The sequence below is a fragment of the Ambystoma mexicanum genome, chromosome 2p, assembly GCF_040938575.1.
Source record: "Ambystoma mexicanum isolate Mex_15411 chromosome 2p, UKY_AmexF1_1, whole genome shotgun sequence".
In the NCBI taxonomy this organism is placed as follows: domain Eukaryota; kingdom Metazoa; phylum Chordata; class Amphibia; order Caudata; family Ambystomatidae; genus Ambystoma; species Ambystoma mexicanum.
In genome coordinates, this window is record NC_090923.1 from 1,055,893,044 (window position 1) to 1,055,907,290 (window position 14,247).

General features: G+C 41.5%; 1 protein-coding gene across 1 annotated transcript in view; it reads right to left on the reverse strand.

Moving 5' to 3' along the window:
* LOC138567101 (solute carrier family 22 member 20-like) overlaps positions 1 to 14,247 on the reverse strand; it is a 481,778-nt gene that overhangs the window by 34,498 nt on the left and 433,033 nt on the right. Inside the window, exons 9-10 of the mRNA XM_069644971.1 lie at positions 7,238 to 7,346; positions 5,817 to 6,020 (exon numbers count right to left, since the gene is read on the reverse strand). Of these exons, the coding sequence (XP_069501072.1) occupies positions 5,817 to 6,020; positions 7,238 to 7,346 (313 nt within the window). The remainder of the gene's footprint in view (positions 1 to 5,816; positions 6,021 to 7,237; positions 7,347 to 14,247) is intronic.

The following is a 14,247-nucleotide window of genomic DNA, read 5'->3' on the forward strand; positions in this document are numbered from 1 at the left end:
TTTTCTGTTGGACAGAAGGTCCTAGTACGCCCGACTACCTCTGAACATAAAATGTCTTGCTGCACAGTCCTTATGAGGTGTTGGAATAGACCCGCCCTTGTAACTATCATATCTCCCAACCCGATAGAAGACTTAAGACTCAGATATGCCACGTTAGCCTCTTAAAGGAGTGGACAGAGGACCCAGTGGAATTCTCTTCTGTGGTAATGGCCAGTCCTTTGTCAGACGGATCCAATTTAGTGCCAGCAGATCTACCTCCATCCCAACAAGACACACAGGATCTTTTGGCTCAGTTAATTGATATCTTTACCGATGAGACTGTTAGAGTAAAGGGGATTTACCATCATATACGCACTCCCCCCAGGACATTAATCCCAAGTCCTACCAGATCCCTGAAGTCCGAAAAGAAATAGTCCTCCAAGAGGTGGACAAAATGCTGAACACAGATATTATCACACCATCACAAAGTCTATGGTTCTCTCCAGTAGTCCTAGTGGCAAAACCCGATCAATCGTGGAGGTTTTACATAGACTTTAAAAAAACTCATTGCTGTGTCCCATTTCGACAATTGCCTGATGCCTTGGATTGATGATCTTATTGATCGACTGGGCATGGATGTCTACCTCTCCACGACTGATCTTACCAAGGGCTATTGGCAGGTGCCATTAAACCCAGAAGACAGGGCAAAACAGCATTCTCCAACCCTAGCAGACTATTCCACTTTAAAGTCCTTCCATTTGGTCTCCAAGACGCTCCCGCCACTTTGCAGAGGTTAATGGACCAGATTGTGTGGCCCTATTCCAGTTTTTGCAGCGCTTATTTGGACGAAATTGGAATTCATAGCAAAACCTGGGAAGAACATATGTGCCATCTGTATGAGATTACTAGAGCCCTAGGATGAGTTGGTCTAACTGCTAACCCCAAGAAATTCCACTTAGCACAATCAGCAGTTAAGTACTTCAATTTCTTTGTGGGAAACGGACGGACTGATTCAGCCGCAGTTAGAAAAATTCTGGGCTGTTCAAGAAACACCAATTCCCAAAACTAAAAGGGATCTGAGGGCCTTCGTAGGACTTAATGGTTACTTTAGAAGGTTCATCTCTAATTACTCTGCCATCAAGTCCTGTTTAACTGATCAGTTAAAGAATGGCGACCCTCAGAAATGACTAGGGCAAAAAGAAGAGCAGGCCTGTTTTGATACTGTGAAGTCCATTCTATGTAGCAAACCCGTCTTAAAATTTTAATTTTAACAAGGAGTTTTTGCTTCAAACCGATGCTTCTAAGTTAGGGACAGGGGCAGTTTTATCTCAAGAGTATGATGGTGTGGAACCTCCGGTGCTTTCCATCAGCTGAAAATTATTCCTAAAACAGGAATTACGGCACCATTGAATTAGAAGCTTTAGCGATAAACTGTGCCACAGGCTACCTTAAATATGACCTCACAGGTAGAAAATGTAAACTTATCACGGACCACTGACTCCTTACATGGCTCAGGCCTAAAAAGGACACCAACCCAAGGGTAATGTGCTGGTTCCGTGATCTTTAACCCTTCTGTTCTAGTGTCAAACACACAAAGGGAAAGGAACAACGAAACTTGGATTTCCTATGTCGTTTTCGTTTAGAAGATGAGGAAGCCAGCAGCATTAGGGGAAGAGTATGTGATGAATCATGAGATGTCACTTCCCCCCGATGGGGGAGTCCCTTCCCATGATGCCAGGGAGGTGAGGCCGCTGCCCGATAGTCCCCCTGGGGGTGTGTTATGCTTGAACTAATGCATTCTGGGAGCGCTCGGAGCCATGATGGATATTTACTTCATGGCGCAATGAAAATCTGCACACATTTTGCTGAGTGTTAGTTTACATGCTTTCCAAACCCGGTATGCGGTCAAGGACATTTCTGCTGGGAAAGCTAACTTTGTTATGGTTTGTTACTGTTCTCCGTGGAGCGTGTTTTTAGAGGAGGGAGGCACTCTGCTCCTTGAGGGTGGCTGTCGATTGACCCAGCTGGCAACCGACGGCTGATCATCAACTGCGCAAGTGCCATTTCCAGAAGGTTTGAGAACTGCCACCCCTTTTCGGAGTGTGTATATATGCGGAAACCCGGAGGTTGTCAGGTGAGACTTCAGCCGGAGGAGGACGCTTACGTCCGGCATTCCTGTGAGCTGTTGTGCTCTCAGCCTGGCTGTTCCCGGGGTCTTCCAGCCACTTCTGGGCGAGATGAGGAATCCAATTACGTTCACGGTGTTGTATTTCCTTTTGAATTCTCTGCTTCTTCTGTGATTTATGACTATGTTACTTCTGTGAGTTATTTCTATGTTATCACTGGTTGCTTCTAAGCTTTGAATAAATAGCCGTATAAGCGCTCATTATTTGTCTAAGAGTGTGTGGTTGCGAGTTATTGAGTCTTTCTGCATTCAAAGTATTTGCTCTGTAATTGGTGATTTATGATTTTCCGTGCATTCTGGGGAGAACACTACAGAATGGTACTTAGCGGGAGGATCTCATGGGGAGAGACTCCCCCTCTGGGGATCAGGGAGGACATCTTGGGAGAACACGGTATTCTAGACCTCCACCCAACTCCTTCACACCCCCTTGTCCCATGCCACTCACCTCCATGTATGTCTTTGAGGTTAATGAGGCAGCAGTCACATATAGAGAAGAGAACAGGGTCTGTAACACACAACTTGAGAAGGAGAGCATCACTAGTGATCTTATTCATGGCGGTACCCTGTAGGGTAGCAACCCATGCCTGTCAAAACAAATCACTAAAGGAACTGTAATACCGCTCGGCTACCCACATCGATCAGAGTATATAAGAAAGACCAGGGGAAGGGAGTCATTCCCCCTGGTATTGTGAACTGTAAATCTAAGCCTAAGAAAGGCAATGGGAAGGGAGATGTTCCCCCTGGTGTTGTGAACTGGGATAAAAAGCTAAGAAAGGCCAGGGCAAGGGAGTCATTCCCCCTTGGTGTTGTTAACTGTGAGAACAAAGCCAAGGAAGGCCAGAAGAAAGGAGTCATTCTTCTGGCAGTTAAAACTCACAAGGAGGATTAAACCAGTATTCCGGGGGTAGCGTGTCAATCCCCCTGGGATAGAACAAGATATCTGGAGAAAGGAGGCATTCTCCAGGAACCCATTGGTAAAGAAGCAACTACGGGAAGTAAGGAATGTTGATGTTTGAACTGGAACTTTACCTTTTAAGTTGAATTGAGAACTTTACTGCTTGCTGACATTACAACATGGAACTTTGTTTTTTGTGTTGGAATTGTACTGCTTGCTGGCATTACAACCTGGAACTTTGTTTTGTGGCTTGGAAATGGATTGAGAACTGGGGATTTTCTTTTCCTTTAAATCAGGCAACACAGAAGATTTTCAACATTTCTTTTCTTTCTCTATTCAACTATGAACACTTTTTATAGGTGTGACTAGAAACAAACACAGTTTCCTTTTGCAAACAGTTTCCCTTTTTTCCCAAACCATGCAGCTTGTCCTCTCCTGGGCTCTCCCTGTGTTCAAGAGCTGCCTGGAGCTAAACAAGTCTTCTTTCAGAGATTTGAGAAGCACACAGACAAACTGAATTATCTGGGGCTACAAGGTACTGACAAAGCTAGGGTGGCTTTTCACTTATGATATCTTTTTAGGGCCGAATACGGTTTTTCCACCACAATGGTAATTTATTTACAATCAGCCAGACTCCTGCACCAGTCCACCACCTCCTAAAACCATTAGGGTCAATTCAACCCACAATACTGTACAGGGGTAAAAAACTATAATTAGGAGCTTTGTTTTTGGAAAGCGTTCTTCAAACACAAACTTTTACTGACAGAAACTCAATAACAAACATGGAGAGAGCTCTAGAAGTGGACCTGAATCACAGAAATTAATCACAAAATGGGGATCTATGTAAAAGTACCGTCACCTATTACCAGGCAGAGGTTACTGCATCAGGATTATGCTAATCGCATAAATTAATGCAGAGGCATATGTATTATTTAAAAAAGTGGAATTGTAGGAGAAGGCCAGGCCAGGCACCAGACAACCCAGAGGTGCTGAAAAGGAGGGAGATCGGCTCAGGGCTTCACAAGCATAGATGGTACCTTCCTCATGCATCAAGGTGCTCACATGAAGTCAGGGACCACAGCCCTTCCGAGGTCTCTACAATGGCAGGGTGGAAAGTAGTAAAGCAGTGTACAGGATCATTCAGAGCCTGCCAGGTGGACAGGCATCCAGCAGCAAGGGGACAGTCCTGAGGGAGGCCTGACACAGAACACAGGCTATAATCAGTAGTCCCACCAGAAGGTCTCAAGCGAAATGTATGCCAAGTACAGGGGCTTAGGGATACAAATAGTAAATAGATACAATAAGTGGATGTGGGGGGGCAACAGGACAGGACAAATGCCTTTAAAGAGGGTAACAGCAGATCTATATATAATATTTTGTGAATAAAGTGCCAATGGAATGATACATATTCAAACAGCATTCCTAATGTTAAAATTACACAATGGGCATCATTACAGGGTTGGCGGTGTGGAAAGAATTAGCAGTAATTCCATTAGCGCCACTTTTCCCACTTCGCCAAATGATAATTTTGGCCAGATTTACAGTCGGTAATATTGCCGTGAAGTAAATCTGCCGATGTTTGGAGTTCAAGTGGATGATACACTCTCAGCTTGTAGCTCAATGTAGATCCGCCATGTTACCTCCACAAATCTGTGGACTTACTGTGAAATTACTCAACGTTTTCAGTGTGCATAAAATAAAAAAAACGCAGGTTCAAGAAGGTGCCTAACTGACATCCTGCAATTAGGCACATTTGAGTTGTCTCTTTCCGAGTGGGGATGGTGGCCTGGAACCTTCCTACATTATAGCGAAAGGGAGAGTGGATAAAAACACAAAGTTACATTTTCCGAATGTCACAATTGAAAAGGCTGGTAAACAGAATCGGGAGATGGGCTATAGTGTAACATATCAGCCAAGGTTCGAGCACACTTAACATGAGTAATGGATGCTTTAAAAAACTAAACTCAGTCGATGTGACCACACCCTACATGATTCGTGCAAACCATGATCACCCATTTCTGTATCATAATAAACCCTTGTTATAAACAGAAACTAAACAAACAGGTTATTCTCAGGCTTTTGCACTTAATAGAGTGTAAAAAGATACAATCACATATTTACAAAAATGAGCACATGAGGCCTATGTACCTTTTACCTTCTAAGCCAAGCACAACCCAAATAACTGGCAACAGCAAAAATAGTGCTCTGCCTAGCAGTGGATTCACAAAATTCCAGTGCATGAATTGGCTCTGATTATTCTCTGAACTTTGTTTTATTCTGTGCACTGTTCATACATGCTTATTGTGTGTGACATTTTTGTGACGTAATGCCCTTAATAATCTTAACAAATGAAAAAATGAAATTCCCAACATACATAGTTTTAGTGTCCGAAATGTCAGCACTCACTGAAGGTGTCCTACAGCCCAGGCAGCAACTATGGTTGCCTTCGAATTCTAAAGCATTGATCCCATGGGATACAGTTGGTCTTGCCACACAAACCAGTTTTAAATTACCAAGGCAGTGTGAGATGCCACCGATTGGAAGAACATGGAGTTTGAGCTATATTACCTCCTGACTTTCCTGAGCTGGCGTCAACATTAACATCAAGTGGTCTGAGGATGCGCCTTCTCCTTAGAAGACATCAATAGAGTATTAAGTGGATCGGGGCTAGCTGGGTCTCAGTCCCAGCCAGCTCTGGTCGCTTCCACTTCCACCAGTTCCAACCCACATGAATCCACTTATGGGTTGGTCACATACCTGTTCTCCACAGCCTCGATTGTGTCAGGCAGCTGGCAGTTGCGTGTCTCCATAAGGAAGCAGGCCCCGATGCCTGCCAGGACTGGGGCCAGACCATAGATCAGTGGAGGCAGGGAAGCAACATATTCACCAATCATCAAGCCCAAAGGGGCCACCATGGAGCCCACGCGTGCATTCATGTGCCCAAATCCTATGCCGGTCTGCCTAGGGAGGAGTAAACACAAGGACGGGATGTTAGTAGGCGAAACCAGGCATGTCAGGAATTAACATATATTTTATTCTGTGCTCCATCTACCAAACCTGCCTGTAGGAAATCATTGACTTCTCTATATGCAGCCTTTCTTAGGCTCTTTTTTGTTTGTTTTTCAAATTGGGGATTTTCCTCCTTCCTGTTTGGACCACTTTGGTCTAAACATGTCCTGGGGAGACTTGTAGCAGATGTATACGTCAAGGGATTCTCTTGTGGTTGAGAGAGGTGGCAACAATTATGTTTGAGTGCTTATTAACCTCTAGTGCAACATCTTAACTGCATTAAGGGAGAAACCCTTTTCTGAAGTCCCCCAGACCCCATCGATTCACAAGGTGTTTTTTTTCCAGTGGATCTATGCAAATCTTTGTATTGCACAATGGCAGCAGGCTAGATTGGCTAAGGAAATGGCCATAGGTAGGTAAACAGAGGTATGTTTCCTTTTGTTCAATAGGAGACCAGATTTATGATGTCTTTTTGTCCCTTTTGGCAAAGTCTATGATGGATAATCTATTGCTCTCCTAATGTTATCTAAGAGTAATGATGTTCTTAACAAAGATACAAGTGTGTTTTGGGAACATGTATACCTTGCTTAATGGTTTATATAGTTTGCAACAAAATCAGTGCATTTTATTTTGTAATCATCCATTTTGGGTGCTGGGCAACACTTTCCTGTACCCTTGGCCTCCAAAGTGCCTGCAGTGCAATCATTTGATCCTTTTTCTTTTCGGAAAAAGTTAGAATGCAATTAAGGACAATGTTGCAAATATGTATTTGTTGCACAATTTCATTAAATAAATCCTATAATGTCTTTGTTTTTTGTGAGACATCTTGTTGGAGCTATGGAAATGTATCAATCCAAGATGGCCACCATGTTTATGTTGAGGAACAAGAAAGCAAGACAATGTTGGCGGTCTGGATAAGACATGGAAGTGGACCTGAAGCAGGATTCATTTATTGTTGTAGGTCTGATTTCACTAGAGCCTCGACAATGACAACAAAAGCTAAATAACCTACAATTCTGATCCTCCCTGAAGACAGAGATGGTCTGGCCTAACATCTATGACAACTTCAGCACCATTTAAAATGTGGAGTTTCACTGACAAGCCATTGCCTCTGTAAAGAGATTTAGGAGTGAGCACAGTCAGTTATTGGTCATAATACTCATCCATACCGGATCTCGGTTGGGTAGAGCTCCCCGCAGTAAAGATAGACACACGAGAAGGCTGCTGCTAAACATCCTTTACCCAAGATCGACAGCACAGTACGCACAATTTGCATGTCTGGGGAAAATACAAAGTAAAATTACATTTCAGTGTAAAAACAAACAAAGAATTGACAGAATCAGAATCAAAGAATTGCAGCATCTGGGTATTTGTATTTTTGGGGATTTATAAAACACTTTTGTCAACATGCTGTATATTATATTCAAAATGGTGCATACAATAAACATAAATGACAGGTAATGATCATAAGCAAAGATGTAAAGAGAGCAGAGAGAAAATGAGATTTCAGATGTTTATGTAAAATATAGAGATGAGATGAGGATTGGATAAATAATGGAAGGTATTTCCAATTTCTGGATGCTAGGAGTGAGAAGGAGCGAAAAAGAGATGGAACATAACAAGGTTTGGCAAATGAATGACAGTGTACAGATTGAGAACAGATTGAGTATGAAAGGAAAAGTAAAGAGATGATGGAGGAAAGATAAAGTGGAACAGGTCAATGGATGCACTTGTAGACAATGCAAAGGAAGTGAAAAAGAAGATGCAAGTTGAATGGGAGAAAAGAAATAGCAAAGTGGGAAGTGAAGGAAGAGTGTAATGGGAGAAAGCAGAATTGCAGAGTTGTAGACAGAGCTAAGGGGGAGTAGGGTATGAAGCAGGGAAAGAAAATAAGGACAGTGTTGGCTTTATTATCTTGAAATGGTAGAAAAGGTTGTGCACAATGGATGTTGAAAAGTAAAACATTACAGCTACGAACAGTGTGAGAAATGTGTGAGGAAAAGAGAGAGAAGAGTCAAAAGTGATACTGATATTACTAGTGGACAAAGAGGAAAAGAGTAGAGAAAGAGGTAAAAGAGCAAGCCGCGGTTGAGGTGGGAAAAAGTGGTAGCTGGAAAAAAGAGGACTTTAGTTTTTGTTGGATTGAGGTGAAGAAAGCGAGAATTCATCCTGGACTGGATAGCAGTGAGTCAGTTGGAAACGTGAAAGTGTGTTGGTGAACAGGAAAAGGAGACAAAGATCTGCGAATTGTCTGTGTAGAGATGACATGAAAGATTACATGAGATGATGGGAGCAGAAAGAGGTACATTATAAATAGAAAACAGCAAAGAACCATGTACAGACCCTTGCGATAGAGAAGAGGGTGAGAAGAAGACACGTGTCCAGTTCATGATATTCACTCAGTTAGATAGGAGTGGAACATAGAAGAACAGACACATTCCCAGAGAGGTATGTGTGCAAAGAAGAGTGGGGTGACTGACAGTGTCAAGAGGAGACGCCATTGGATAAGTTCAAGTTATGAAGAAAGCAGTGTTTGAGTCAGTAGGAAGGGAAAACGATTATAGTGGAGAGGGAGGCGATGTGACAGAATTAGATGAGATTGGGTAAAAGAAGATTGCAAAGGGGATATTTTAGAAGAGAAATAGGCTGCATAGTCAGAAGAGGAAAGAGGTGAAGACAAAGAAGGATCAGGAGTGGGGGAGAGAATATTGAGGAACGTGAACATACGACAAGTGTGATTTTAGATAGGAACAGTAAAGTCAGAGAATTCGCATTTTGCTGAAAACTAAGAGGAGTCTGAGGAAGAGTGATGAGAAGCCAGCACAATTAGTAGGAGATTTGTCTTTTCTTCCAGCACTGATCTACTCTGCAAAGAGAAGACCTAAGGGCAAGAAAATGGTGAGGGAGAGTAGTGTGACAGGGTATGAAGGAATGAGAAGGAAAAAAAGAGGTCAAGATTTGAAAAAAGACTAGTATGTCAAATAGAGGCAGCTTGGTAAGATAATGGAGAGGTGAAGTTATTGTGTTAGAGAAAGAGGAGAAGAAGAGAAGAACAAAAAGAAGTGGAATCGACAGAGTGTAGGTTATGATGGGATACAATAGAAGAGGCAGGAGATGAGTTAGCAGGAGGAGGGAGAGAAGAAAGTGATCACAGGAATAGATAAGCTGAGCACATAGCATAGTATTGGAGGGAAAAGAGCAGACAAATGAGATCAAGTGATAATGCCATAAACATAAGAGGAAGGGGACAGAATCCGATAAAGATAAGAGTGAAGAAGAAAAAGAGGAGAATTAGTATGAATAGTAATAAGAAAAAGATTAACGTCATCAAGAAGATAAAAGATGGCAGCGTAAAGGGCAAAAAGAATGAGAGAAAAGAGTTCAAGTCTTCATAGAAATTGAGAAGAGGGCCAGACAGTCTGAAGAGGATGAGAAAGCTTGGAGTAATATTCAAATAAAGGATACTGTGGGAGATCAGACAGAGGCAAGGAGTGAACCCTGTGATAAAGTGGTAGAGGATACAACTCTGCTGCTTTTTCCCCTTAGATGGGGAGTATGGTAACAATTTGTAATAGAAGAAGATATAGAAGCAGTAGTAGTGTTAGAGTGAGTGATCCAGATCTCCCTAAGGCTGAGAAAAATGTATATTAAGATGGAGAAAAAGCTCAAGAATCAAGTGGGATTTATTACAGATGAATTGGGAATCCCACGGTCCAAAAGAGGTGAGAAATAGTGTTGAAGAGGAATTTGAAGGAAAGGAAAGATATAATAGTTGGATGGAATGAATACAGTTGGGAAGAGAAGAGCACCTTAAGTATTGGTGACCCAAATTTTTGAAAACACATAGGGCCTCATTACGAGGTAGGAGGTAGCCATGGTGCTATTAGCACCATGGCTACCCCTTACCACACTCCGGGTCCGGGTTCCCGAAATAGGGACTTACCGGGTCATTCCAACCTTGGAGGACCCGGTAAATCCCCATTCCTGGAACCATTCCCCATTTCCATTCGAGCCCCTTAGGGCTCAAAGGGAATGGGGATGGAGCTAATAACAGTACCGCAATTTGCGGTACCGTTATTAGCTCTGATGTCCCTTAACGGGTCCCTTCCATAACGCCTGGTAAAACCAGACGTTAAGGAAGGGACCCAATAAGGGACCTCGGAATAGGGTGGTAAAGGATTACTGGCACCGGTGTCCTTACCGGTGCCGGTAATCCCTTACCACCTACCTCGTAATGAGGCCCATAGTATTAAGAATAGTTTTAGGGAACAGAGAGAAAATAGAATAGGAAAAGGAGCGGCAGAAGCAGGAAAACAAAATGACAACTGCAGAGCATAGATGACAAAGCGCCTGATGGGGAAAAAATAGAGACACGGATAAGACGAGGATAAGACCAATAAGACTACATAATAGTAAAAAAAGACAGTAATTAAAAAATCAGTCAAAGTAATCAGCATGTCAACATATGCAAACAGGCAATATAGACACCCATATATGTGTCACCCATTCATCAAGTTGCATGAATGCACATAAGAACATCATTGTTTTCTGGTCTTCTCATCCCTAGGAGATTCACCAAACTATCCTTGTCTAATCTTGTTAACACAAAGCTGGATTATTTTGAGTTCTAGTTTCAGCAAATTATCCAGCAGCTGGAAGAAGCTAGCATGCATTGGGTACATCACAATGCACATTTATTTTTATTTAAAATGTGCATATAGCACAAACTTGGTACGAATGCATAAGAGCGCTGTGCAATAAGCCATATATAAAATACAATAAATACAATACATGACAAGCAATTTAATCAATTTAAAACCAGGAATGGAACAAAATCATAAAACAAGCTCAACATAGATTTAAAAAACAGAATTCCATAACCAGGCATTAAGTACTTTCCTAAACGTCAAATATTCTAAAATCTTGCAAACACTAATAGGCTGAGAGTTCCAATAGCATACTGCAGCTCTTGAAAAATACATTTTAATTGAGAAGATATGTCTAAATGTACAGACTTCCAAATGCATAGTGGCCCGCCTACAGAGGCTACTGGAGCCTACAGAGATCATTAATGTTAGCCAAATAATATAGGGACTGACATGGAATGCTCTATAGACAATACATAAAAGCTTAAAAATGATTCTTACATTTAATGGTAGCTAATTTAGTGATTTTTAAACACAGAAAACTGTTCAAATTTCCAGGCCACTGAGAGCAAATGTGCTGCAGCATCAAAGCCGTGTTCAACGTAGTCAAAGTCGAGGTTGGAAGTCTTGTCAAAATTGAATTTCCAAAATCAATAACCGACAAGACAAGAGACTGAACTAATAAACAAAAATGGGAAAATTAAAGAAAAGCTTTCACTGCCCTTAAGAAAAATAAATGAACATTTGCAGATTCAACTAAAGCATTAGTATGTGGTATCAAAGAAAGGCTTGAATCCAACGTAAAACCCAAAGATTTTGAAATGGTTGAAAAATCCAAATCGGAACCAAGAATTAGTGCCTTTCAAGCCCAATTTAAAACAAAATCTGAGAACCAGAGGAACAGGTAAATGAAAGAAACTCAGTCTTAGACTGTTTTCATTTTTAAAAGTGAGCTGCCATCCATACTTCAAAGTCTAATAAACAGTTTTGAAATCTGACTATATCAGGCTCAGAAGAAATTCTTAAATACAATTGGGTGTCATCTGCTCACAGGTGTATTTGCAACTCATGTCTTCTGGTCAACTGACCCAGGGGCTCCATGTACAGACTAATAAGTACAGGAGATAAAATAGATCTCTGAGAAAATCCAAAAGGGACTGCTAGAGCATAGGAACACTTTCCTCCCCTAATATCCACCTGTAGTCTATTACACAACAAGCATCAACACCAATTCGACAATTGACCTCTAATTGCCATTTCATTTAAAGTTAAGTTTCTTTACTAAAATTCAGATGTGATTCGACAAGATTCCTAAAAGAATGTCATGGTCAGTCATATCAAACTCAGCAGAGAGTTCAAGTAACATCAGTAGGCAATAACCACTGTCAAGAAAAATGATGAAAATATCATCTATGTGTAATGTAGCAGTTTCAGTGCCCAACCTAAAAAGCAGATTAAAAAGGTGCTAGAAGTTTTTGGCCTACACTCCAATAGTTTAATTGATCTGAAACAACCCTTTCAATAAATGTATAGAGAATACACATCCAGATTCACCGTTTTCAGTAGAGGAGAGACATGACTGATTTTCAGAGAGTCTGGAAAACAACCATTGCTCAATGAAATAAGTACCCATTTGGTGAAAAGTGGCAAGAAATTGACTACATTTTCTTTACCTTTAACAGCTGGATGTGGATCATCTTCATAAAATGTGGATTTGGTTCTAGTCATCAAATCAAGTAACTTATTATTAGGAAGGGAAAAAATTGCAAACAATAGTGGATTTACAAGCTAGCTGATATGTATCCATAGAAGAGGGTAAGATTTCCTTAAATATCTGTAATTTTGTTCAAAAAGAATAAAGCATAATCTTTACATGCCCTATCCGAAGCAGGCAAATAAGTAGCTAAAAGAGTATTTTTCAAAATGTTTAGCAAGGAGAATAAAGCTTAAGGAAGATTTGCAGCCTGCTCTATCTTCAAACTATAATAGGAATACTTAGCTTCTGCTATCATGGCTGAGTAGCAGCAACTTTTATATTTCAACTTCTTTAAATTATCAGTTCATGGAAATGAGTGCGATGTACTTTTGTGCCAGTGAGCCTGTTGTCTTTGAATATTTAAGGTTTAAGAAAACCATGTGGCTGGTGGTTGTGGGCAAACTGTTTTCATATGTAATGGAGCAATTGTATCTATCATGGCTGTTATATCATCATGACATTTCCTGAATCCACAAAGAAATCTCTATTTGATGATGTGGATACATTTTGAAAATTAGAAGCGAGACACTCCGAGTTTGTTTAAGATCTTGTTTTGGAACAGATAACCTCTTTGAGTGAACTTGAATAAATATTTTCTGATTGGTTATAGAAAAACTCATCATAAAATGGTCAGACCAATCCACCTTGCTACAGTCAACATTAGACTGAAGATTCAAGGGACCAATTATTCAATCTAGAGTATTACCTTTCAAGTGAGTTGGAAGACAACAGTTCTGGTGAAACTCTTAAATATCCTCGAATGATGACAATGAATTAAAATAATTACAAGCTGAATCACCCCAAGGAATACTGAAATCATCAATAAAAAAACAAAAAGGGGATAATAACTATACATCTATAACAAAATCCATCTGTTCAGACACTAAAGTATCCTCGGCAGGAGGAGGAGGATAGCCAAGCCCCACATTTTTTTACCCAGGACCAGCCTTTTTGGGATGCCTGATGACCAGGTCTATGGCAGCTATAGGTTCCCACCTCATATCATCCTAGACCTGGTCACTGATTGGGAGGATGACCTCATATCACCCACCCTTTGCTGCCAAGCACTGAGCCCCTTGGAAAAGGTGCTCAATGTACTGCATTTTTTGGCCACTGGGTCATTTCAGTGGACAACTGCCATAGTTGGGGGCATCTCACAACCCACGCAGTCACGCTGCCTACACCAGGTGTTGGCAAACATGACTGCATGCCCCTCAGTCCGCAGGCACATATACAAGCCCAGAACACCCGCAGAAAGGCAGGCCGTGGTCCAGGACTTTTACGGGGTGGCACATTTCTCCAAAGTGCTTGGTGCCATTGATTGCACCCATGTGGCCATACATCCACCTAGGGCCACTGAGTACATCTATCGCAATCGCAAGTACTGGCATTCCACCAACGTGCAGGTTGTATGTGATGCCAAGGGAATCATTACTTTTGTTTATGCCAACTATCCAGGGTCCACCCATGGTAGTTTCATATTCAGAATGTTACCCCTCAACCGGGACCTGGAAGCTGGGAGGCATGGCAACACATGGCTCATTGGTGACTACAAATGCCTGTGCACATGTATGCATGTCATATACAGACAAATAGACGAACCCAACTGTTAGGAAAGATTTCGTAATTGTAGGTAATTTTCCTTCCATGTGGCAACCCCTAAACTTTTTGCTATTGTTTTTAACCTTGTTCTTGACTTTGCCAGAGAAGTACAGCCTTCTGCCGCACTTCTCTGGGCTTTCGCTCCTTTTCTTATGGGGAAACTGACATGCCCTTA